The 22,529-nt window shown below is 48.6% G+C and overlaps 2 protein-coding genes across 3 annotated transcripts in view; both read right to left on the bottom strand.

Moving 5' to 3' along the window:
- Positions 1-817: 817 nt before the first annotated feature.
- On the bottom strand, positions 818-7,999 carry CRYBB3 (crystallin beta B3). 2 transcript variants are annotated; one of them, XM_084648643.1, is made up of 6 exons: positions 7,769-7,999; positions 7,327-7,406; positions 4,821-4,939; positions 4,172-4,304; positions 3,235-3,377; positions 818-1,075 (listed from the first exon to the last, which is right to left on the bottom strand). In XM_084648643.1, the coding sequence occupies exons 1-6, from the start codon at positions 7,986-7,988 to the stop codon at positions 910-912; spliced, it is 861 nt and encodes a 286-aa protein (XP_084504769.1). In that variant the 5' UTR covers positions 7,989-7,999; the 3' UTR covers positions 818-909. The 2 variants fall into 2 exon arrangements, with proteins under 2 accessions (XP_084504769.1, XP_084504770.1); XM_084648644.1 differs by having other exon boundaries at positions 7,905-7,993.
- A 3,696-nt stretch (positions 8,000-11,695) lies between these two features.
- KIAA1671 overlaps positions 11,696-22,529 on the bottom strand; it is a 155,903-nt gene continuing 145,069 nt past the window's right edge. Inside the window, exons 10-13 of the mRNA XM_084648916.1 lie at positions 19,510-19,634; positions 18,592-18,722; positions 18,355-18,437; positions 11,696-17,499 (exon numbers count right to left, since the gene is read on the bottom strand). Of these exons, the coding sequence (XP_084505042.1) occupies positions 18,359-18,437; positions 18,592-18,722; positions 19,510-19,634 (335 nt within the window). The 3' untranslated portion in view covers positions 11,696-17,499; positions 18,355-18,358. The remainder of the gene's footprint in view (positions 17,500-18,354; positions 18,438-18,591; positions 18,723-19,509; positions 19,635-22,529) is intronic.

The following is a 22,529-nucleotide window of genomic DNA, read 5'->3' as shown; positions in this document are numbered from 1 at the left end:
CGCCAGCGTGTCTGCTATGACCTTTGCAACCCTTTCAGCTGCGCTTTGCAGAGACCCCGCTCTCGGATATCACATGCAAAGCAGCGTGCCAGGAGCTGCGAGGAGGTGCCCACGATGCATCCCCCGGAGCAAGCGCTCGGGTCGCCATCTCGTTCTGCAGGCAGGCAGCGTGAGCTCTGCGAAGCGGCGGCGGAAGGGGTGTTATTTTTGGAACACTGCAGCCTTTATGTAACGACGTGCACGATTGTTCTTTTCTCCCTTTTGTTCCATAGCTTCTTGCTGGGCACAATCTGCTGCTGGAGAGTCTAGCCGCCCAGACAGCTGCTCTGCCCCCCCCTCCGGGCATCACGGAGGCCTCAGCTGAGTTGGCATCAGGGCCAACGCTGGTCGGGGTTCACGCTGTGGCGCGATGGGGAACACGCCCCAGGGATGTGTCTGGGGCCGCAGGTACCTCCCACACGGCCCTAGCACCAGGAGGACATGTCGGGCCGGCTGCACATGGCAGCCCATGTAGGCCAAGCTCCGTTAGCCTGTGCTGTGGGGCCCGCCCGCGTGGGGAAAAGGCAGCGCTCAGCAGTTCTCAGCCTTTCCCATCCTGGGCTTCCCTCACATCTAGCCAGGCCCCCCGCCCGCTCGGGCAGGGTGGTCGTGCCCCCCCCCCCGGCTGGGAACCCCTGTGCGATGCCAGGAGGCAAGGAGGGCAGCTCTCAGAGCCGCAGGGTTGGCGCCTGCCCCCAGGACACAGCCCTGGCCCAGCGGCCGACTTGCGAACACAGTAGCGGGACAAGCCAGGCCACAGCAGCCTCCAGCTCTGAGCTTTATTGAGAAGGTTTGGCGCAAACACGGCGGGTTATAAATCACGTCGTCCTCCTCTTCCTCGGCCGTGGTTGCAAGGCGCCGGCGTCCCCTTCAGCTGGCCTCAAAGCAGCCCTGTTGGTGCCACTGCTGGTCCCGGACGCGGCGCACAGCCTGGATCTGGGGCTGGCTGGCGTCCCACTCGTTCCAGTGCTGGTACTCGCCCCGCTCGAAGACGTACTGGCGGCCTCGGTAGCCGGGGTATTCGTAGCCCACCCACCTGCGGGAGAGGGAGACAACCCTCAGCACGGCAGACGGGAGCTCCAGGCAAGCTCCCCAGCGGGGGCCGGCGGGCACAGCGGGGGCAGCCCTGGCTCCCAGCCACAGCGTCGCTGCTTCACGTACGCGCCCGGTGCCTCCCCCGGGGCTGTGCTGGCCCCGGCCACGGAGCAGGTGCTGGCTCCAGCCCCCAGCGTGGGCCCCAGGACGCCAAGGGCCTAGCTGGCTACATGAACACAGTTTCTGGGCAGCGTGGGACCTGCCTGGCCCGGCCGAGCCAGGCTAACGGGGGCTGGAACAGGCTCAGTGGTAGCGACGGGGGAAGCAGTCACAGGGATAGATGATGTCGCCTCCCTCCCGCACTGCCGCTGGACCCTGGGTGCCCGTCAGGCCAGCCCTCTATTTCACCCCACGTCGCAAAGTGCGGGGGGGGGGGGCAGCTCAGCACCATTCCCTGGCCTTGCCCCCCGAGACACCGTACTGCACACCCAGGTCCTGGCAGCACATGCCTTGCCTCCGCACCGGCTGCTTTCCTGCGGAGCTCGGGCCTTTCCCTGGCTGCCCGCGCCACCCGGAGCCAGCCTGGCACCCCGGGGGACAACAAAGCTGCATGGACCTGGTGCTCAACAGCAAGAGTTGTCGTCCCGGGGAACCTGTCCGTGGCTCATGCCAGGGGATAATTAAAGGCATAAGCATCATTCCCAGATGGGCTGGAGCCATTTCCCATTCCAGCGATGACGACAGGGAGAGAGATCAGGCCCAGGGGGAGGCTGCCCCCGAACTCATGCAGGGACCTGCAATACAAGTCCAGGTCCTTCTCTCCCCAGCCTTGTGGGGGGGGGGGAGCTGCTCTTTGCATCCACAGAAAGGCCATGTCGACCTGCTGCTGCCCCAGCAGAGCTGGAGGCCAAGGGCCATTCCCCCATCAGCCCGGCTCTGCTCAGGCCTCCTGCTGTCCTGTGCACCCCTGCTTGGGGGGGAGGGTGTCACGGTGCAGCTGCTAAATAAGGCCACAGCAAGCACAGAATGGCAGATGCCCAAAGCTCCAGGAGGGAATGGTGGCATGCCCAGCAAGGAAGGGGCAGGAGGTCTGGGGGAGGTCAGGTGTGTGTGTTATGCCCCAGGAACCAGCAGGGCGCAGAGAATGGGCAGCAGCCCCCAGCCCCTACCCACCCACATGGACCAGAACCATAGGGACTTCCCTTTCCCAGGGCAGGCATCAGCAGGTCAGGAAGTGACACCCCCCACCCCCCAACAGCCCAGGGACACCAGTGGAATGTACCCCCCCAAAGTGAGGAGTTCTCACTCGCCCTGACTTCGGTCAGGCAGGGCCAGGAGGCTGGGGATGGGGAAGGACTGAGATGTTGCAGCCGAAGTCTGAGAACAGACCAGCACTGAACCATGATCCTAGCCTCCAGGGCAAACCCAGCCAGGAAAGTCCCCTGCCCGAGGCATGCGGCCCTGCTTTCCTTCTTCCATCGGTTTGTTTGGGCTCTTGGCCCCGTAGCTGGGGCACCCACAGCCGACTCAGAAACAAAGACAAAGCTGTGTGATCCCTCGCCCAGGGCCGGGAAAAGAGCTCTAGGCACCTGGGATCTGTATCTCTGCGCCCACCGTAGAGCTCCCCCAGGCAGTTACTGCGGTGCAAAGCCTGGGTGTAGCCCATGCCCCCAAGAAGGTGCTCTGTCCAGCCTCCGGGCCATCACTGACCGGCCAGCTCCAGGCCCTGAAGGCTGCCAGACCTGGGCAAAGGGGGCACATTCTGCTTCTGTCTCTCTTTGGTGCGGGTGGTTTGATTGATGGCTTGCTAGGGGTTAGGGAAGAGTTTTCACCCCTGCTCACTGAGTTGGATACAGTTTGTATCAGGCTCCACAAGCCCCTCAGACAGGGGTGGCAGGTCTTTATTTAGCTATTGATTGAAACCTGCGCTAGTCTATGTAACCATGTGTCCCCGGCCCCGGCCCCGCCCCCTGCGCTCCACCCACCCGCTGCATCATGTCTGTAATTGGCAAGTCACTTCTCTGGGGCAGTCTGTGTCTCCTAGCGTGTGTACATCCAGCGCCCAGCTCAGCGGGAGAGTAACAGCGGTGCTTTGGCTGCTAGCGTCTCACACCGGCTGCCCTGGAGCTGGGGGCTGGCCCAGGGGGTCTCTGCCCTTACGTTCCCTTCAGTGCTTTGACGCTGGCCACCCGGTCCTGGAACCCGTGAGCCCAGAGGCTTGGCACGTCGTCATCTACAATCTCCATCTTCCTCCCGCTGTAACCGGCGTTTTCAAACAGGTGGATTTTGTGCTCGTTGCTGTCCTGCAGTGGAGACATCCAGCAAGCTGCTCTCCCACTGCCCTGCCTGCTGGGGAGAAGCTGGCCAAGCCACCCCCGCTTGCCCACCTTGTGGAGAGATCACTGGGGGCTGAATGCCCAAGTGGCCCTGCATGCCCCGGCTGTCGAGGGCGGGAAGAGCCTCCACACCCAGCCAGCGCTGACTGGACGGAGCAGGAGGCATGGGTGGCCTGGCAGATGCCAGGGCTGGTTTCTGGGCTGAGAATCACACACGCCGCAGCGCGTGGGAGCGTCACGGTGGGATCCAGACCAGCCTGGTGCTACCTCAAGAGATCCCAGGCTCTGCTGGCCGACAGGAGCTGGGAACAAAGCTGCCGAAGGCCAAAGAAATGCAGAGGAGCGAAAGGCCCCCACCCTTCCAGCTGACGTGCGCATCTGTGCGAGACACGGGTGAGAGGCAGGCCCCAGCCCCCTGAGCTTGCTCATGGCGGAGCTATGTTGGGGAATGGAGTCAGGAAATGGGGGCTCCTTCCCCAGGCTCCGTGGTGAGGGCCGAGAAGGGAGGGGGTTTAAGTTGACACGAAATAGCCCTGGGGAGCACATCCCCTCGAGGGCAGGGCTCACAGGAGAAGCATCTCACTGAGCAACGTGGGGCCCCAGGCTCAGGACAACCCCTGGGGGCTATTAACTCCCATCCTGAGCCTCTGCTGTGCACCCTCGCTGCCCACTCCCAGCAAGGGGGTCCCACGCCTCTGGCTCGCCTCAAAGGGGTTCTCTGCGGCTGTCCCCCCTCCCAGCTCCGCGCCGGCCCCACTCACAATCAGCAGGGGGCGGAGGGACATCAGGCTGTCGCTGCTGTGGCTGTTGGACCAGGAGTCCCAGCGCGGGTAGGCTCCCTTCTCCAGCACGAACTGCTCCCCACAGAAGGCCTGGCGTTCGAACCCGAGCCACCTGCAGGGAGAGGCCGGTCAGCGCTGGGGCGGTACGCAGACACAGGGCGTGGGGACTCCCACTTCGGGGCTCCCCCCCGCCTCCTCTCCCGGCTGCTGGCCAGGACAGGGCCGGGTTTTTCAGGGGGTGTGTAGCACATCCCCCACACTGGGGCGGGGGGTTCCCCTGGCAGCAGCTGCTGCGGGCAGCCTCAGAGCGGGATGGAATTTAACAAGCCGAGCACCCCACAACTGCACGGGATCCCTGCCTCCTAGGGTCAGCCCCTCGCACAGGTCTGTGGGAGGGTCTTCACAGCCCAGCCGAGCCTCCTGCTGCCTGGGGCTGCATGGTCCCTTCACTCCCAGCACCTGGCTTGTGTTTCCCAGACTCGTCTCAAGGGTGCAGAACAAGGGCCCTGTTAGCAAGAAACTCATCCTCCTTCTTTGCTGTGGGGGGCCCTTGCCCTCTCCCCTCCTGCATTTGAAGGGCACTGCCCCCCACCTCTGTGGGGCTCATCCGTCTGCTCTCTGTACTTACGGGCCTGATTCCACCTGGATCGATCCCACTTTCTCCAGAGCTTCCTCTGTCACATTCGGAGTTTCCTCTGTCAATTCACGCTTCTTGCCCTGGAAATTCTCCAGCTCGAAGACGGTGATCTGAAAGGAGAGGGGACGCTCTCGCACCTCCACGGCCGCGGCCTGGCCGGAGCCGGGAGGGGGAGCTGGACACCGGCCACGCTGGCAGAGACAAGCTCCGATGTGCAGGTACAGTCACAGCCCGGGCACTTCAGGCCGTTACTCAGTCTGCTCCTCATGCGCTGTCGCCCATGGGGGAACCCTCGGCATTTCCCTTCCAGAAAGCCAGGCCTGGCACTGGTGATAACTCAGCTGGACACACACACACTTCAAACACAAACAGCAGCAAAGCAGGCTGGGTGACTAAATCGCCTATTTCTGCCTTTGCTTGCTAGCCAGTCTCCTTACAACTGAACCTGGCGTTCCTAGTTCTGCAGCAAACCGTTCAGTATCCCAGCAGCCTATCCAGCCACTCCCGTTCGCCCAGTAGGTTTGAGCCATACGAGTCGCACTCCATGGTAGCTGGGCAGCTCTACGACCGGTCTGAATTCCTTCCACCCTCATCAACAACTTGTTCCAATTCACCAACTGCATCTGCAGGCCGGGATGTGCTTTGCACTTCACCTCCCCTGATGGCGAGTGCCGGCATCACGGATTTCTGACTTGCAGGTTCTGGCGAGATGGATGGCTCTGGTTTTAGCTTGATAGCCAAGCACTGACCACAGAGCGTCTGTTGAATACAACAAGGCGTGATATCTCATCTGTACTTGGCTGAAACACTGACCACAAAGTGAATGCCTGTCTTCAGGATCATCAATTCAAGTGCAAGACCCAAGATCCACTCCGCTCACTCTAACAATTCACCTGGGACTCTGCTCTGGTCTGTGGTTTCCTGCCCCAGGGGTGGGTTCATAGTTTCCTACTCATCACTCTCTCTTGATCCATGAGCTTATTACCTGAGTCATTAACCCTGACTAGCTTGGAATGGGTTTAATTTTCACCTGGGGTCTGCAGGGCTGAGCAGCAGCCAAACAGGGTTGGGATTTGGTAACAAATTCAGATGGAGCCTTCGGGAACCCTGAATTTCAGAGTCGTAGGGCGAGTTAGAGGGTTCTGCAATGGAACCATTCACGAACACGTGGGTCTGTACACGCTCTACATGGCAAACTGGCAGTTGCCAGGGAGTTTCACTTTGGGCGTCACTCAATCCTTGGTGCGAAAGATCGGACAGACCTTTGGGAAAGGAGTCACTGCAGGATAAGGGCCCACGGCCTGAGAACCCAACACAGCTACCCCAAATGTGCTGGCTCATTCCTTTCCAGGAGCCATCCCCAGGAGCCTCTTTCCAGCCCAAGCTGCCAGCAATTAGCAGAAATCTAGGCCCAGGGGCAGTGTGAGCCCAGGGAAAGCCATTCAGCCTTCCAAGCCTTCCAGAAATGAGTCGGTCTCCCGAACGCTGTTGCAGTGAAGGGCCCAAACAGTCTCGTGGGTCCATTCCTCTCTCCCAGCTTCCCTGGCCGAGAACAGCAGCAGAGCATTGGGCTGGTCCCCCGTGTCCTCCAGCTGAGGGGCGCGCGCTTGCCACTGCAGGACGGAGGGAAAGTGCGGACTGGTAGTAAGTGGGCGATTCCCTGTGGCAAGTGGGGTCTTTGTCTCAGAGGATGGGTAACGACTGCTTCTGACATTACGCTGGGGGCTATCACTCTAACGCTGCGAGCATATCACAACGTGCCGCTTTCTCCTGCACTCCCTGTGGAGACCCTGTATGTTTCCCCCGGTGCAACACCCCCACACCGACTGACGCATTGCGCTCGCACCCAGCGGAGCCCACGGTGACCGGACACTGCCCTATTCCTCCGCACGGTGCAAGATGGAGAAAGGAAATGCAGCACCACACAGGAGCTGAAGGGCTGAGCTGATGTTCCTTATTCACAGCCCTCCGACGCCACACAGCAGAAACCCTGACCTGCGAGGTAGCATTTGCATTTATCATCAGGGACTTTACCACCACTCCAGTTCAACAGAAATACGCTTCGGACAAATATAGCAAAACTCGGCGGGGCTACACAACCTGCGTTGCCAGCCAGATAATAAAAGCTAAGCAGCTGCAACAGTAAACAGATAACCGGGAGAGGCTTGGGCCTTGACAGACCCTGCGGAAAGCATCTCCCCTTTCCAGCAGCGTGTCTGGCAGAGGTACTAGTAGTAACGCATCAGATCAAAGTCTCACTCTGACGCTCGGAGGCTGGAAAGCTCAGCTCTGGCACACAAGGAACAGATTTATCACCGCACTGGGTCATGCTAAAACACTGCCGTGCTGTTAAGGCTCCAGGCTGCTCGCTTTTTACCCACACAAGCTACAACGTTCCACGTTAGTAAGCGCGAGTCCACTCAGGCGCCAGGTATGTTTCAAGGGTGAGCTGGAGCAACACACCGTGTTAGTCTGTTACGGGCCATCGCTTCTGTACCTTGTAATTGCCACCTGTTTCGCCAAGGCTCTCCCCAGCAGCCGTTGGCTCGGGGGGACTCTGCGGTTCAGTCATCGCGCCTGAAAATCCGAAGTGGAAAAGCTTTAACACTGTCACCCGAACAAAAGTTTTAAAACTATTTTATGAAAAGTTACGGCTGCTGCTTCTCCTTCTGGCTTTCCTTGGGAGAACAAGCATGAGGTTGGGTAAAGAAGTTTGACTGGAGCATATCTGTGCACTGTATTCGTAAACCCGCTGATCCCTTCTGAACATCCCATCTGGCCTCCTGCATAACATGGGCCACAGACCCTCAACCCATGACCCCTGCATGGCGCCCAATAACCTGTGACTGCATTAGAAAGAGCCTCGACAAAGACTGAAAACGATGGAGGCTGTCACCACAAACCCCTGGGAAGCTATTCTGGTGGGTAATTCAACTCACTGTTACAAATCCGCCTCTTATTTCCCGTTAGAATTTGTCTAGTTTCAGCCTGCAGCCGTTGTCTCAGGTTAATGCTTCTCTCTCTTCTTGTGCAAAAAGCAATCCCAACTGTAATCCCAACACAGCACAATCCCACCTGAGGGGTAAGACTGCCGGGCCCCTTGTAGGCACGCAGATGTTTCAGTGATGAGCGCCAGGACGAGAACCAGGACAGACACATCCAATGTCTTTTCTGAGCATCTTAAGTCAGAGCTCCCTGATTGGAATGTGCCACAGCTGACCAACTTTTCCTCCCACCTACCTCCCCCAACTGCCCGCTTTTTAAAGTAGTTTGAATTTAACAGGGCTTGGAGGAGCCAGTGGGCAGGGAGAATAAACACACTGAGTTCAGCTAGTGTCCTGGTTAATTAAAACCCCCTGGTATCATTTCTCCCAGATTTTAACAAAATATCCTGTACAATAAAAGACCTTTTCTAAAACTCCTGTGCTAACTGCTAAAAACCCTTCAAATTCAAGCAGGGATGCTGCCACTACCTCTTCTAGTGTGTTTCTGCTGTGACGGAGCGGGATCAGGGAGAGCCCTATTTATGAGTTGTTTCTGAACAGGGCAGCACATTTTGATGCTGATGCAGCAGGTAGGTCTACTGAATTCCAGCCATTAGATTTCACTGCAAGAGCGAGGGCTTGCAGTGGACTATGGAAACATTATTCAAATTTCTTCCGGCTTTCCCTTAAAAATATCCCACTCATTTTGCAAAAGATTAATATTGAACTTCGCATCAGCATGTTCCCATTGCTCCTTGCCAGATTCTCCGGAAAACTCCTCCTCTGGAGTTTATTGATGTGTTTACTCTAAAACCAAGGACAGAGCAAGGCAAAGCTCATGCAAAATAGTTACAGTATGTTTCAGGCTACAGAGCAAGGCAAGGCCTGGGGTCTCCAGCCTATGCTGGCTCTGTTGTAGCTCTGGTGGCGTGCAGGCTCTTTATCCCAAAGTATTGGAGGGTATTTTGAGGTAGTGTTGCCCAGTGGATAGGGCACAAGACTGGGACTCAGGAGACCTTGTTTCTGTTCCCAGCTCTGACATTGATCTGCTGGGTGGCCTTGGGTCAGTCACTTTCCTTCTCTATGCCTGTTCTTTCCTGCCCTGTCCGTCTTCTCTAATAGATAGTAAGCTCTTCAGGGCAGAGGCTCTCTCTATCTATGGGCCTGTGCGATGCCCCCCCTCACTCTCATTAGGGGGCTCAAGGCACTACCAGCAGGCATGGAAGTGATCTGGAGCCTATGTGCAGAGCACAGCTATTGCATTACACGAAATGCTGCTACAGACCTAGACCAGCCGCTTTTCGGTGCCTGGAGCCCGATGGCTCCACGTGACCAGTATGCTCCATCTCAGCGGCTGCGGTTCACATTCCTATTCACAGGCTAATACTGCATATCACTCTGGTTGGCCCGGGCCCAGTTAGATTGGAGAGCAAAGCCGGCATGGCTGTAAGGACACAGGCCTTCAGGGTGCCAAAGAGACCCATTTCCCCAAGTACCCAACGTTAACAGGCTGTTCCTTACACTCTTCCCGACCATCCATCTCTTTGGGGGTCTGTGGAGCTGCCAGGACTTTTGACAGGTGCTGGTGGGGCACGCACGTTATTGGCCTTAGAGCTGGGCAAACTATTCACAGCAAAACAACTTATGAGACAAACGTAATGAAACAAATCACTAAAGTCACTCCATTCTTTGCCCTGATCTTGCGCGGTGGGCTTTTGCTTTAATTTTTGTTTGTTATTTGAAGAGTTGGCGTCAAAGCTGGGCACTCCCTTGTCACGCCAGCCTGCATGGGAAGTAGGGTGTCAGGTAGGAGAGGGGAACAGAAAAGCATGGGAATAAGACACCTACGGCAGCATTTCTCCCAAGTGTTTCCATTGTGTTAATGGGAAGCATCGTGGTAACGACAATATCGCTAATGTACCTCAGAACTGGTAAACTTTCTGTCCGAGACCAAGATCTCATGGCAAGAAGCATGGTCGAGGCAGGGAGACTGGGATAGTGGTCATGAAGCAAGCTGGCTAAACACAGAATATGAAGAATTTCTATGGCAATATACTCCACATGATGGTTAATAAGAACTGATAAATCTTAGAATTTTATATGCCTGCACGACACTGTAGTATCTAAATGGGGCAGGGGAAGTTCCCATTTCAAAGGTACTTCTGCCCCTTTCTATTTTCAGTATCACTTCGTATCAGGCAACAGGCAATCACACGCAAGGGTAAAACTGGGTTGTGAGAGAGATTACACAATGACCAGATTTAATGGGAGAATAGCTATGCTGGGAATTGTGGTATGCTGGGATAATTAAAATGTCTTAGCAAAGCAAAAGCATCCATTAAATACAACTGGCATCCAAGCTTTGTACTCTAATTTATTGTCATTGTTTGAATGCAACACATTTTGTACATGCAAAGATCCACCATAGACAGCAGTTTACTGTAGTTCACTTTTATTGCAGTTCCTTTTCACATTTTCATCTGCTTTTCTATTGATATGAAAACTCTTAGTTGTAAAATATAAAATTACTTCTGTACAGAACAAATCCTCAGGGGAGGGACTGGAATGGTATTCATTTGTATCTTTTACCAAACAAGATACTGTAATTTTCTCTTTTTTACTTTAAAAATAAAGGTATTTTCCCATATGTTCATTTTCTTGGTAACATCTTCACTTACATTTATTTTTGCAATGACTAAAGTGCCCCAAAATCCTGCTTCGTTTGCCAAGTTCATGGAAGATGCACATAGATAAGGCAGTTGCAAAACATCACAGAGGGTAGGGATAATATATTGTACTGAGTTTTCTTTCCTAATAGAACTCCATTTCCTCTTGCTGTCAGCTTCTTTAATCCCTTTGAGAAATGCTCACAGCACTATTAGAAAACAACATCTTTTGTAAATATCTGGCAACGCTAAACTTGGAATCATAGTCATACAAGTATATACACAATAGACAGAATATCTGTATTACTTAGGAAACTATGTAGTACAAAATATTTTCTATAGCACAACATTTATTCCTTGTGTGATCCATATTTACATGTTCTATAAGGCTATGCAGAATGATATAAAAGTTTTTATCTATACAATAGCTTCTTTAACAGGCTTGATACAGTCAGCATGTTCAATATGGTAAGAAGAAAATCCATAAACCACACGAACCTCCCCTTCTCTCCAAATCCCTTCAATAGGATGAAAAAATCACGTCAACACATATTTTGGTAAAAATATTTTCAACTGAGGGATGGCATGGGATGGGACAGACCAAACAGTGGTTTGAAGTGCCTCAGGGAAAGCACATTGATATGAGAAAGGATTTCCAATCACACCCTGGAACCGACGTATTTCGCATACGGCTCATCACACATTCTCCCTGCCCTGTATCATTGTAATCAAGAGCCTGCATTGACCAAATATCCTTAGACTCTGGTATCCTGGATGACAGAGGACTCGGAATATTGTGCTCATTGGTTCATATTCAAACCCACTGTAAAAGGCAGCACTCCACAGATGTTAATGTGGTTGTAGCCAACCAGTGAAGCCTGGTCTTCACTCGGGGGGGAAAAGGTGTGTTCTTGGCTCCAGTGAAAATTCTAGGTAACTAAAAGTAGAATCCTAGTGAAGAAAAGGCAGTTTACTGCTAGCAAGTCGATTCAACAAACAAACTGCCTTGCCTTTACTAGGACTGTACCTCAAGTTAGCTAACTTGAGTTCAGAACACACTTTTTTCCTAGTGAAGACCAGACCTTACACCAAATCTGGATTTGGCCCTTCGTCCATGGGTTGGGTTAATTAGCAATGCAATGTTAGCATCTTGCAAGCTTAGCTGCAGAGGTGGGCTGTGAGCTCTAAGAAGAGAGGACATATTTTGCAAAAAAAATGGGGGCCCAGAGTTAACATACAGAAACAGCAGAGACCCTTTCTAATCTAATGTTTAAAGGCCAAACGCTGCCTTTGGATATTGGTGTAGATCTCATCGAACCCAGTGAGAGCATCACACATGTGCCACAGGACAGAATTTGCCTTACCCAACCAGGTACTTAGATGATCCTCATCACTGTAGTATCTGAGTCCCTCTGACACGGGTTTAAGGAGCTGAGCTCCTAACACTTTGTATGAGGTGAGTACGTGTGAACACTATGGTCTCGTCAGTTAAACAGATGCTGTAATGGCAAACCAGCATGGATTGGTTCGTATGAAGGGCAAATAGGAGAAAAAGGAGTTTTCAAGATAGTGCAGAGTTCCACATTCATAGATGGTTCCCGAGTGGCCATGTTAGCATATAAATACACCCTGCCCCACAAGGACACGTTGGCTTGCTTTATACTGTTTATTTTATTACTTAAATTCAAGAACATTAGAAAAGAACATTTACCTCCAGACTGAAATTGTTTCATGTTTTAAATATGAACCTGTGCAAAAGAATTTAAAGATTGTCAGCATTGTCAACTACATTCTTTTCCTCCTGAGATAGCAGGTGCTCTCTCTTACGGTTTAACCTGCCTGAACTGTCCAATTGCAGAAGTCTGGATCAACTCTTCGGTTACAGATTAGCCTGACTGAAGAGGTTTTAAACTTCACTGACACGGAAAGGTATTTGTATGGTAATGAGAGACACCGGGCCCAACTAGATTGACAGAGGTTTAACATTCTATGGAACTGACCCATTTGGTCTAGTCCAAGAAAACCAAATTTCAGTAAATTAGCAGTAATCCTTTACCACTCACAGAACAGCCCTATTGAACATATTTGCATCTCCCAAAAAATTACCTTTCAGTGACTTCCATGATATTTTACAAAACAGACCATGCCTAATTCATGCCAATTATTCTACACAGGACACCTTCACCGAACTCCTTCTCTTATCCAGTATAGAACACATTGCTTGTTTATTTCTAGAACACATTTCTATCATCACAGAATTGTAACATTTTGGACATTTGGTGCAATGGGAGTTTGGACTGATCAACTCTTTTGGTTCCAAAGTTTCAAATAAAATGTGTGACACAGACCCTTCAAAAGCCAATTACACTCAGTTTACACTACATACTTTTGATGGTATTGGGCATAGCCGTGTGCACAGTCAGGATGCAAAGTGTAAAGAAGGCAGCTAATGTCACTGGGTGCCTAGATTTTTAAAGGATTCCAAACTATTTATATTAAACTTACCCTAGAATTGCTCGGATCTCTATTGTGATATTTTGGTACAGCAGGGCTCTCCATGTAGCAACTTTACATTAAACCACATCCACGGTTTACTACCTTACACATTGCAGGCATATTAAGTACATGTACAAACATGTAAAATTAATTACAAACTAATTGATAATGCTGCTCTGGATAGTATGGTTGAGCAAAAGTTTGCAAACAGATGTGGACAAACTGGAGAAAGTCCAGAGGAGAGCAATAAAAATGATGAAAGGTTTAGGAAACATGACCTATGAGGAAAGACTGAAAGAATTAGATTTGTTTAGTCTGGAGAACAGAAGACTGAGAGGGGACATGATAACAGTTTTCAAGTACATAAAAGGTTGTTACAAGGAGGGAGAAAAATTATTCTCGTTAACCTCTGAGGCTAGGACAAAAAGCTATGGGCTTAAATAGCAGCAAGGGAGGTTTAGGTTGGACATTAGGAAAAACTTCCTAACTGTCAGGGTAGTTAAGCACTGAAACAAATTGCCTAGGGAGGTTGTGAAATCTCCCTCACTGGAAGTTTTTAAGAGTAGGTTAGACAATCATCTGTCAGAGATGGTCTAGATAATACTTAGGCCTGTCTTGAGGACAAGGGACTGGACTAGATGACCTTTCAAGGTCCCTACAATTCTCTGATTCTATGATTTGTGAATTAGTAGCGGGCAGTTTCTGATATACAATGCTTCTGGTGGTTTGCCAGCAATAACTAGGTGATCAAAACAAAATACCAGAGGGTGGGAAGCTAAATCTCTGTGCAAGCAAGAAGCAAGTTTTTTAATCCTACACAACCACGTTAAAAATGTTAAAATGGAAAGCAGAAATTTAGCATCTTTGTGTACAGCAGGTAATACAAAACCAGTAAAAACACTGACTTAGCATATACTAACCTCAAGATACACAGCCATAAACAAGGTGAATTTGCAAAAACAAATAAAGGAGAAGAAAAGGCCAATTGGCGATTCCAGTGAATATGAAATGTACATGCTTGTACTGATCCTAAAACATAAGTGGATTAAAATTCTAGGGGCGGACTCTCCTAATTTCAGTGAAAAAAGGGGCACTAACGACGTATTTCTAAGTTCCATACACCAGACTGATTTACATTTACTTTTTGAAACTATTGCTCTACTAATACAGCTGTGGGATGAAGTACACAGAGAAAACCGTGATGGTCTTAAATAAAAAGAACAAAATACTTCTGCAAAAGCACCCTGTATTCAATGGTGAATGCCAAACACCAGCTATCTCCATCTATCACACTTACAAAGAGAGTTCAGGTAAAAGTGAGTTAAGAGTTAAAACTTACTCTTAAAATAGCTTCCAATAGTTATTAATACAAAAAAATATATATCATACATGAAGAACATGCTGCAGGTAAGAGTTCATTCCTGGCTCATATTAACAGCAAGTTATAATCTGTGATTGTTAAAGTAAAATAGTAAAAAGTTTCATAAGCATTATTTGCAATTAAAATGGACTTAATCTAAAGAAAGGAGTTTTACAGCATGTTATCATATGTGTAATAAATATTTATGATTTCAATAATTACATGATGGGAACCTGGAGTCACAAGAGAAAATAGATATTTAATTCACATACAATATGAAGAAATAAAAGATCAGAAAAAAAACACTATCCCATTCAACCTTATCCTAAAGATTTTTTCTGTCAGACATATATAAGATTAAACATTTCTCACTAGCAGTAAAACTACAGTAAATTTCAGTGCATTGTCCATAGAGAAATGGAAACACATACTCATTCAAAGGGCTTTGCCAATATGCAAAACCAATCCCCTCAGTATATCAGAATGCACAGCAAAAACACTGCAGCTGACAATCTAAAGAGTTTGTGGCTTTCATTTTGTTGCATCAGGAAGCGTTAGACAAAATGCTCCGTCATTAAAGACGGGTTTCAGAGTAGCAGCCGTGTTAGTCTGTATTCACAAAAAGAAAAGGAGTACTTTTCCACAAGTGCTCCTTTTCTTTTTGTCATTAAAGAGACACTATCAAGTTGCTCAATCCTAAAATTAAACCTCCCTCAGCATTTTTATGCTCGCAAATAAATTTATTTGGGTTTTGAATACCGTAAAAAAAAAAGAAAGCCACTCACGCTTAGCAAGGGAAATTAAAAGTGACCAACATTCTTCTGTCACACCTAAAAACCCTGCAGCTAATACTGTTCAAATTGTACACACCAACACCATCAAGAACATCTGGTACACAACTGACAAAACAAGTTGGCTGATGCATTACAAGCACAGAAAAATACAAAGCTTGCCTAAAAGTTACGTTTCCAAAATAAAAACAGGTCCCACACCACATAAACAATGGGCAGAAAATATATACAACTAGTTTTAAAAAGCAGTCAACAGTGTCTCTAATAGTTTGGACAACTGCGCTCCTCTGAAAGCTTCTCCCCCTTCCCCTTATGGGCGGGGGGAGGGGAAAGGGGAGGTTATCCACATGAAAGAGGGCAGAAGCGTGACTCCATTTGGCAGTAATATTTGAGAATTCACTGAGCTGTGGCAGAAGAAACTGTAAAACAGTGTATCTGGCATTGTCACCTCTCTTACATGGAGCAGGGCAAAGAACTGAACAAAGACATTTTTATTTTGAAGTGAAAAAATATTCATTTGTATTTCTATAAAATAAGGGGTGCTACTGTTAGAATTCTGATAGTAAAAGGGAGAAGAGCATACTGGTCATATCTCTTGACATACTGCAGTTATTTACTGAAATACAGGCTGGGAGTGAACTCACCTCATTTGTGACTTCTTTAGAACAAAAGTTGGCACATGGTTTATGGCAGCTAAAAACTTGACGGATGGCAGACAAAGGTTACCCTTTGGCTAGCAGGTGCACTGTTGTGGTAGTAACACATAAGACAAGCCTTCTGAAACACTGAGCAGGAAAAGGGAAAATGCGTGCAAGTGCGGGTGCCCGGTTTTTAACATTTAATTTATATAATAACCTTTCAGCGGGAGACAAGAACTGCAGTGCAGTAGACAGCGAACACTGTGTTTTGCTTCCAGAATGCAACTGTGTGCAGCTTCATCATATCTGACTGTTCAGGCCCGAACAGTTTGCCACAGAAGGTTATGAGAATAGCAGAATAGAAAGAGCTCGTCTGCTTTGATTCAATTCTCCCTTCCATTACACTTGCTCTCCTTATCGGAGTCCTGGCGGGGCCTACCTTACGGAATGAGCTTTCCCATTAGCGTATATTTTTAAAGATTTTCTGGAAAGAGCACTTGGAGAAAAGTAAGTAACTAATATATATTTTAAATACAGTATCCATTTATAATTTACTTATAAATGAACTTTTTGGTTAAAAAAAATCTTGCCAATTTCAGAATCTGGATCCAAAGACATCAAAATTCTTCTGATGTGACTGACACATCTGTGTTGTGATGTTAGTATTATCTACATTGCTAACATACCAGCATTTGGTCTTACCAAAGTAAAATGTATAGATCATTTCAATAAACAGTTGAGAAGTGAGAGATTGCATTTAGGTGATCCTACAAAATCAGCATAAAAATAAACACTTAAAACTGATATTTACAAAGGTAACTAATAAAAATATCCAGTGGGACAATCTGAGGTGCTTCTAGAATGACATTCAGCAATTACCTGGAACCCTCATATTGACAAGACTATACATCCTTCCTCGTCTCTTCTTTTTGAGTAATAAAAACAATATTTACATCTATTTTTAAAGAAAATTGGTTGACATTATTGCTTTATCATCCTAAGAATATGACATTCTAATGATGCAGTTATGCTACATGCTGACAGACCAGACAATCTCAGTTAAAGAATGAAAAATTAACTTTATGCTCAATCTAAAAATCAACTTGATCTGCCTGATCAGCAGATCATGTGCAAGCATCAGCCAATGAAAAATATCTTTAAAAAAATATCAGTCAAGTTTCATTTTTTAATATGGCAGTAAACAGGATTTGTTCTTTCACTCTCTCTTCCACAAACTTCATTCTGAATAGGAACCACTATTAGTTCACAAGGAAGATGAATATAAATTTAAAATTTTGTTATTTTCATAAACAAATACAAACCCCAGCCTTTACACTTGACGTGCCTACTAGCATTCACATGCTTGAGTTACTGAACATAGCTTAATTCTGCAGAGATGTCATCTTTGTTTGAAGGCAAGGGGACTTCTTCTGATGCGCCGTATTTCCTAGAACAAATGTTACCCTCTGGCAAGACCTTCTGAAGTACTAACTATACTGCACCATCTCTTACTTCAGGTAGTTCTAAAGTGACTATATCCTTCCCTATCTGAGAAGATACAGCTTTGTATTTGTCTATGAATATTAAGCAGCTTTCTCCACAAAGCAGGAAGGCACCATGCACATAGCAGTCGAGGCAGGAAGCAAACAGCAGCAGCATGATGTGTGAATGTTAGGTTCAGATGAGTTAAGGCTTCTGTTATACTTCTCGGTCTTTTCCTAGTCATAATCAGTGTCTGAAAAGGAAATAAAACACAGAAGCTGTTTGACATTGTTCATAAATGTAACTAACCACATCACCCTCGGGACTCTCAAGTCTCGGTGACACGTGTACACCATCGATGATGCTCTTTGCATGTTGCTGGTGCAGCAGCAGCAAGCTATTTTGTGTTATTAAATTGCATATGAACTATTAAGAGCATCACTGAAACCAAGTGCTCCAATGCTTTAAATAGCTATCTGCAGAACCTGCCCATTAAACAATGACAACACTTCTTAGTAGGACTCTACATATTGTTATAAAATTAGCAGAATGATGAATGTTATCATCATAGAATTGCCTGCTGAGAAGTTAATAGCGCCTTCATCTGGGGTAGTAAATAAGGCTAAACAACAATAAGAGAAAGGGGAAAACAGCATAATCTGTACAGTAAATTCCAATGAAATCGGATCTGCTTCATTATGGAAATATTTTTCTGTCTTGGACATGGAGTGCACAGTTACATACAACATGTGTATACTCTTTGCTTGCAGAGTCAGTGTACAGGCAGGTTCAGAACAGATTTTCCACTCAAAGCTTCAGATCATTTGCATCAGCTTTAAGGGGCTTGAGCATTGCAAAGATGTGTCTGCTGCATGTCCAGCCACATGGCTGTACCAGTCACAGCAAGAGCTTACCCAGACCCTGTGGAAATAGGGTGAGAATACTTGAACAAACATTGTTTCTGCCAGACTGCAAGGGCTAAAGGTAACTGCATGTTACTTTTCCATCATCTAAGAATCTCTTTTGGCTGAAAAGACAGGAGACTTCACAGCAAAGCAGTCAGATGCAAATTCTACAGAGTGACACCTCTAATTTTGCTGTACTGTACCTTCTCAAACCTGATTCTCGTGCTGGCTCTGCCTCTTCTTCGATTTCAGCTCTTTCAGCCATTGAGGAGACATTTCTTCTGATCTAAGGACACAGCAAAATAAACTTTATCCTACAATGACAATACCTCATTACAGAAACAAAATCAAAATAAGCCATATTCTTCTAGGATCCGAGCAATGAAATGACCAGCTATTTCTGAATTTACAGCTTGCTGGGATTTAAACAGCTCTCTCACCTGTTCTCCTTCTCAGCACTAGAGGGCAGTACCCTGCCACCAGGAGCTCCTTGCTGGAGCTGGGATTTAAATAGCTGTGCAGAATTTATTTCACTGGGACTCTCGGGCTCTTGTCTTTTCCGAAGCTGAGCCTAGAAGAAAGGTTTATTTTTAAAAAAAACTGCTTTTAGATTTCCTTGGAGGACAATCTGATCACTCAAATCATTTCACTGGCGTATGAAGCAGCAGAAAGCACAAGCCTGAAATCCATACACTGCATACATTTATAATGGAATTTACCATAAATCTAAGCTGTTGTGAAAACATACACAAACTATTATGAAGTTAAATTTCCTTCTAAACCACTGCCAATATTTCTATCAATAATACAGGGTCAATGAGTGAAAAAGCTATTTACAACATTGCTATAAGTTTCTTAGGCCATCTAACAGATCATCAAGTTTTCTCCTCTGAACTGTTTGGGGTTCTCAAACTTCACTGCACCACAATGTCCTTCTGACAACAAAAATTACTGTACAACCCCAGGAGCAGGGACCAAAGCCTGAGCCCGCCCAAGCCCCACTGCCCCCGGTGTGGGGACCAAAGCCAAAGCTCAAGGGCTTCACCCCAGGCAGAGGGCCTGTAACCCGAGTCCCGGCGCCCAGGGCTGAAGTCCTCAGGTTTCGGCCCCGAGAGGTGGGGCTCAGGCTTTGGCTCCAGCAAGTCTAAACCAGCTCTGGTGACCCCATTAAAATGGGATCGTGACCCACTTGGGGTCCCGACCCACAGTTTGAGAACCGCTGGGTTAATATATAAATTGCCCTTTCGGGGATTCTTGCACCTTCTGCTGGAGAGCATCTGATGGTAGCCGCTGTCAATCATGGGATGCTGGACTAGATGGACCCCTGACCTAATCTAGTATGATCTGTCTATCTTCACCTTGAGAACAGAGTGGTCCATGCCTGGAAAAACAGGAAGCCTCTGAGGTTGAACAGCTGAGGATCTCTCAGTTCGGTGTATTTTTTCTTCCTCATCAGACTCTTCCTGTTTTGTAGATTTCTCTTCTAACAAAAATTACAATGACCAGATGTTATTTCACCCCAGACGCATTTAAATAGAAACAAAGCAAGTTGGTCAGCAAACTTCCTGTCTATGCCTTGACCTCATAACCCTCTTCCTCGGTAACAATGTAACATAGTAGAATCATGAAGACTCAGTGGAAGTTATTTGACATGATTAAGCACTCATACCATGGCGCTGGGCACATTGTAAATACCTAATGGTAGAGAGACTCTGTTTATTAGGGCTGTAAAAGGGCAGAATTGCATACTTAAATTAATTCAGCTATTGCTTCTGAATTGCTCCGTTTATACATTAAAGCATCAAAGCACATGTGTGTATGTTACAGTTAAGTTTACAATAGCTCAGTTCACTCACATTCACTGGCCTCTTACTTGGAAATTACTACATTTTGGCTTTGCACAATGATCATCAGAGGTCACAGCTTGAACCAAAAACAGCTGTAGCTTTGTAATATTAACATTTCTGATTCAATGTCTTAAAATGAACATTGCATTTTGTATTGAGTCAGATCACTAATCATGCACGCAAGTGCAGCTAGTTACTAGCAACATGAGAACAGAGCAGTCGGCACACTCAACCATGCAATAGCTGGGATAACTTGCTCTTCATGTCCCTGAAACAGAAACCAGCAGAAGGGGCTAGTTTGATCGTACACTCTTTTCTCCCATCCATTGAGCCTTAAGATCCTCCACTGTATTCTGTACTTCCCTGGGGAGTCCAGAGGACTGCAGCTATAAGGTTGATGCATAACTATGATGGTTACCATAGAACCAGAGGCTGTGTCAGCTGATTGAGAGAAGACCGTAAACACGCTTTGACAATCGCCTTTAGTGATGAAGGCTTGAAACTGGTCCTTCTGCTCTTGTGGCAAAAGTGAGAACATTTGCTATAGTTCATACCGTTGTACTTTGCCATCAAGGCATGATAGCTGGCTACCCAGGGCAACCAAAGAGTAGCTTTTGTGGCCAAAAAGGTGCAGGAGCTTAAGGTTGTTGTAAGGTGTATTGTTGTAAGGTGTTGATCTAGACCAGCGAGGGTAAAGTTTTTGGCCCGAGGGCCACATCTGGGTGGGGAAATTGTATGCAGGGCCATGAATGTAGGGCTTGGGCATGGGGTTGGGATGTGGTAGGGAGTGTGTGCAGTATGCAGGAAGGGGCTCAAGGCAAGGGGTTGAGCTGTAGGAGGGGTGCAGCAGGGGGCTGGGGTGTAGGAGGAAATGTGGGGTGCAGAAGGGTCTGTGGTATGCAGGAGGGGGCTCAGGGCAAGGGGTTGGGGCGCAGGAGGGCTGCGGGGTGTGGCAGGGGGCTCAGGGCACAGGGTTGGAGTGGAGGGTGCAGGAGGGGTTTGGCGTGCGGGCTCCAGCCCAGTGCCGCTTACCCCAAGCAGCTCTAGGATGGCCAGCATGTTCGGCAGTGGCTCCTGGGGGTGGGGCAGGCAGCTCCGCCGCGCGTTGCCCTCACCTGCGGGTACCACCCCCGAAGCTCCCATTGGCCGCAGTTCCCCATTCCCGGCCAATGGGAGCTGCAGGGGGCGGTGCCTTCAGGCAAGGGCAGCACATGGAGCCATCTGCTCCTCCCTCCCCCAGGGGCCACAGGGACGTGGTGCAGGGCCAGGGCAGGCAGGGAGTCTGCCTTAGCCCCGTGCACCATGGGGCTGGCAATCCCATGGGCCGGATTGAAAGCCTTGATGGGACGTAGTTTGCCCTCCTCTGATCTAGACCAACGTTGCCTGCTTCTCTCATTAATGGCATTGATTACCAGAGAGTTTGGGATGAGATGGGAGAAAAGGCACTCTGACCCTTTAGCTGGTACATAGTGCTTCTTGTCAGCCTGCTTGCATGGAGGCAAGGCAGTAGCTATTGTTTGCCATAGTGTACGGGCTGGAGGCTATAGGGCATCATTAATAGGCAAGGCTACCTCACCTTGAGGAGAGGTATGTACAACATGCACCAGGAGTGCTGCGGTTCTTGTATCTCCTCCAAGGGATTGGTAAAGCCTCCGCCACCCTTTTCCTCCATTCTTGGAAGTCTTTGAAGTCACCCACGTAGGATGGGGGAGGGAACATAATTGCCTTGTCTCGTAAGGAAGAGGATTTATTAGATGGTAGTGCCTTCTCCTCTGCCCTTAGCTCTTGTTCTTCTAAAGGATCTTCCTTGGGAAGAGGGTTCTGGGGTACCAGTGGTGACACTTTTTAGAACTAATCACCAGACAGGATCCAAGGGTTCCAGAAAGCCCGAAGTGACAGGGCATAAGGAAAGGGAGAGGGACCTCCAGGTTGCTATTGCCAAGGCTGATGGGTCAGACGTCATCTGGTTCCTGTGGTCTCATCCTTAGGATACAGCACAGGAAAGGTGGTAGAATCCTGTAGGGAAATGTCTGAGTCTGAAGAAGTGTCATCCCTTGTATTCAGCGGAGGAGCTAAGCAGTACTGGAGGGTATGCCAGTACCAGAGGGTGCATCAGTACTGGCAAAAATCCTTCTTGGTACTCCTCAGGAGAGGGAATTTGGGCTCTAATGACACTTGGAGAGCCTCTGAGAAAGAAATCCAACCAGTATCAGAGCTCTTAGACACGGATCCCCAGGCTGAGATCCGCCAAGTGGCACTGGAGAGGGTATGGATGGTATGGTCCTACGCTCTTTATGGCCATGGCTCTAGGAAGAGGTCAAAGATGCTTTCTTCAAAGAGTCCCTCCCTCTGCTTGGAGGGCTCCAATGAGGCTACCACTTGTTCGCTGAGAGACTTCTTGGTACACAGGGAGCTAGAAGCCTTTTTTGCAGGTACCCACCTCTTGGTACCAAAGGAACCATAAGCCTCGGCACTACTCATACTGTGAGGCAAGGTCTCCCTATTTCCTGGTCTCTGGGCCAATTTCTCCC

The sequence above is a fragment of the Lepidochelys olivacea genome (assembly GCF_965140295.1).
Source record: "Lepidochelys olivacea isolate rLepOli2 genome assembly, chromosome: 15".
In the NCBI taxonomy this organism is placed as follows: Eukaryota; Metazoa; Chordata; order Testudines; family Cheloniidae; genus Lepidochelys; species Lepidochelys olivacea.
Note: the sequence above shows the minus strand (reverse complement) of the source record. Positions and strands in the feature narration are given on the sequence as shown.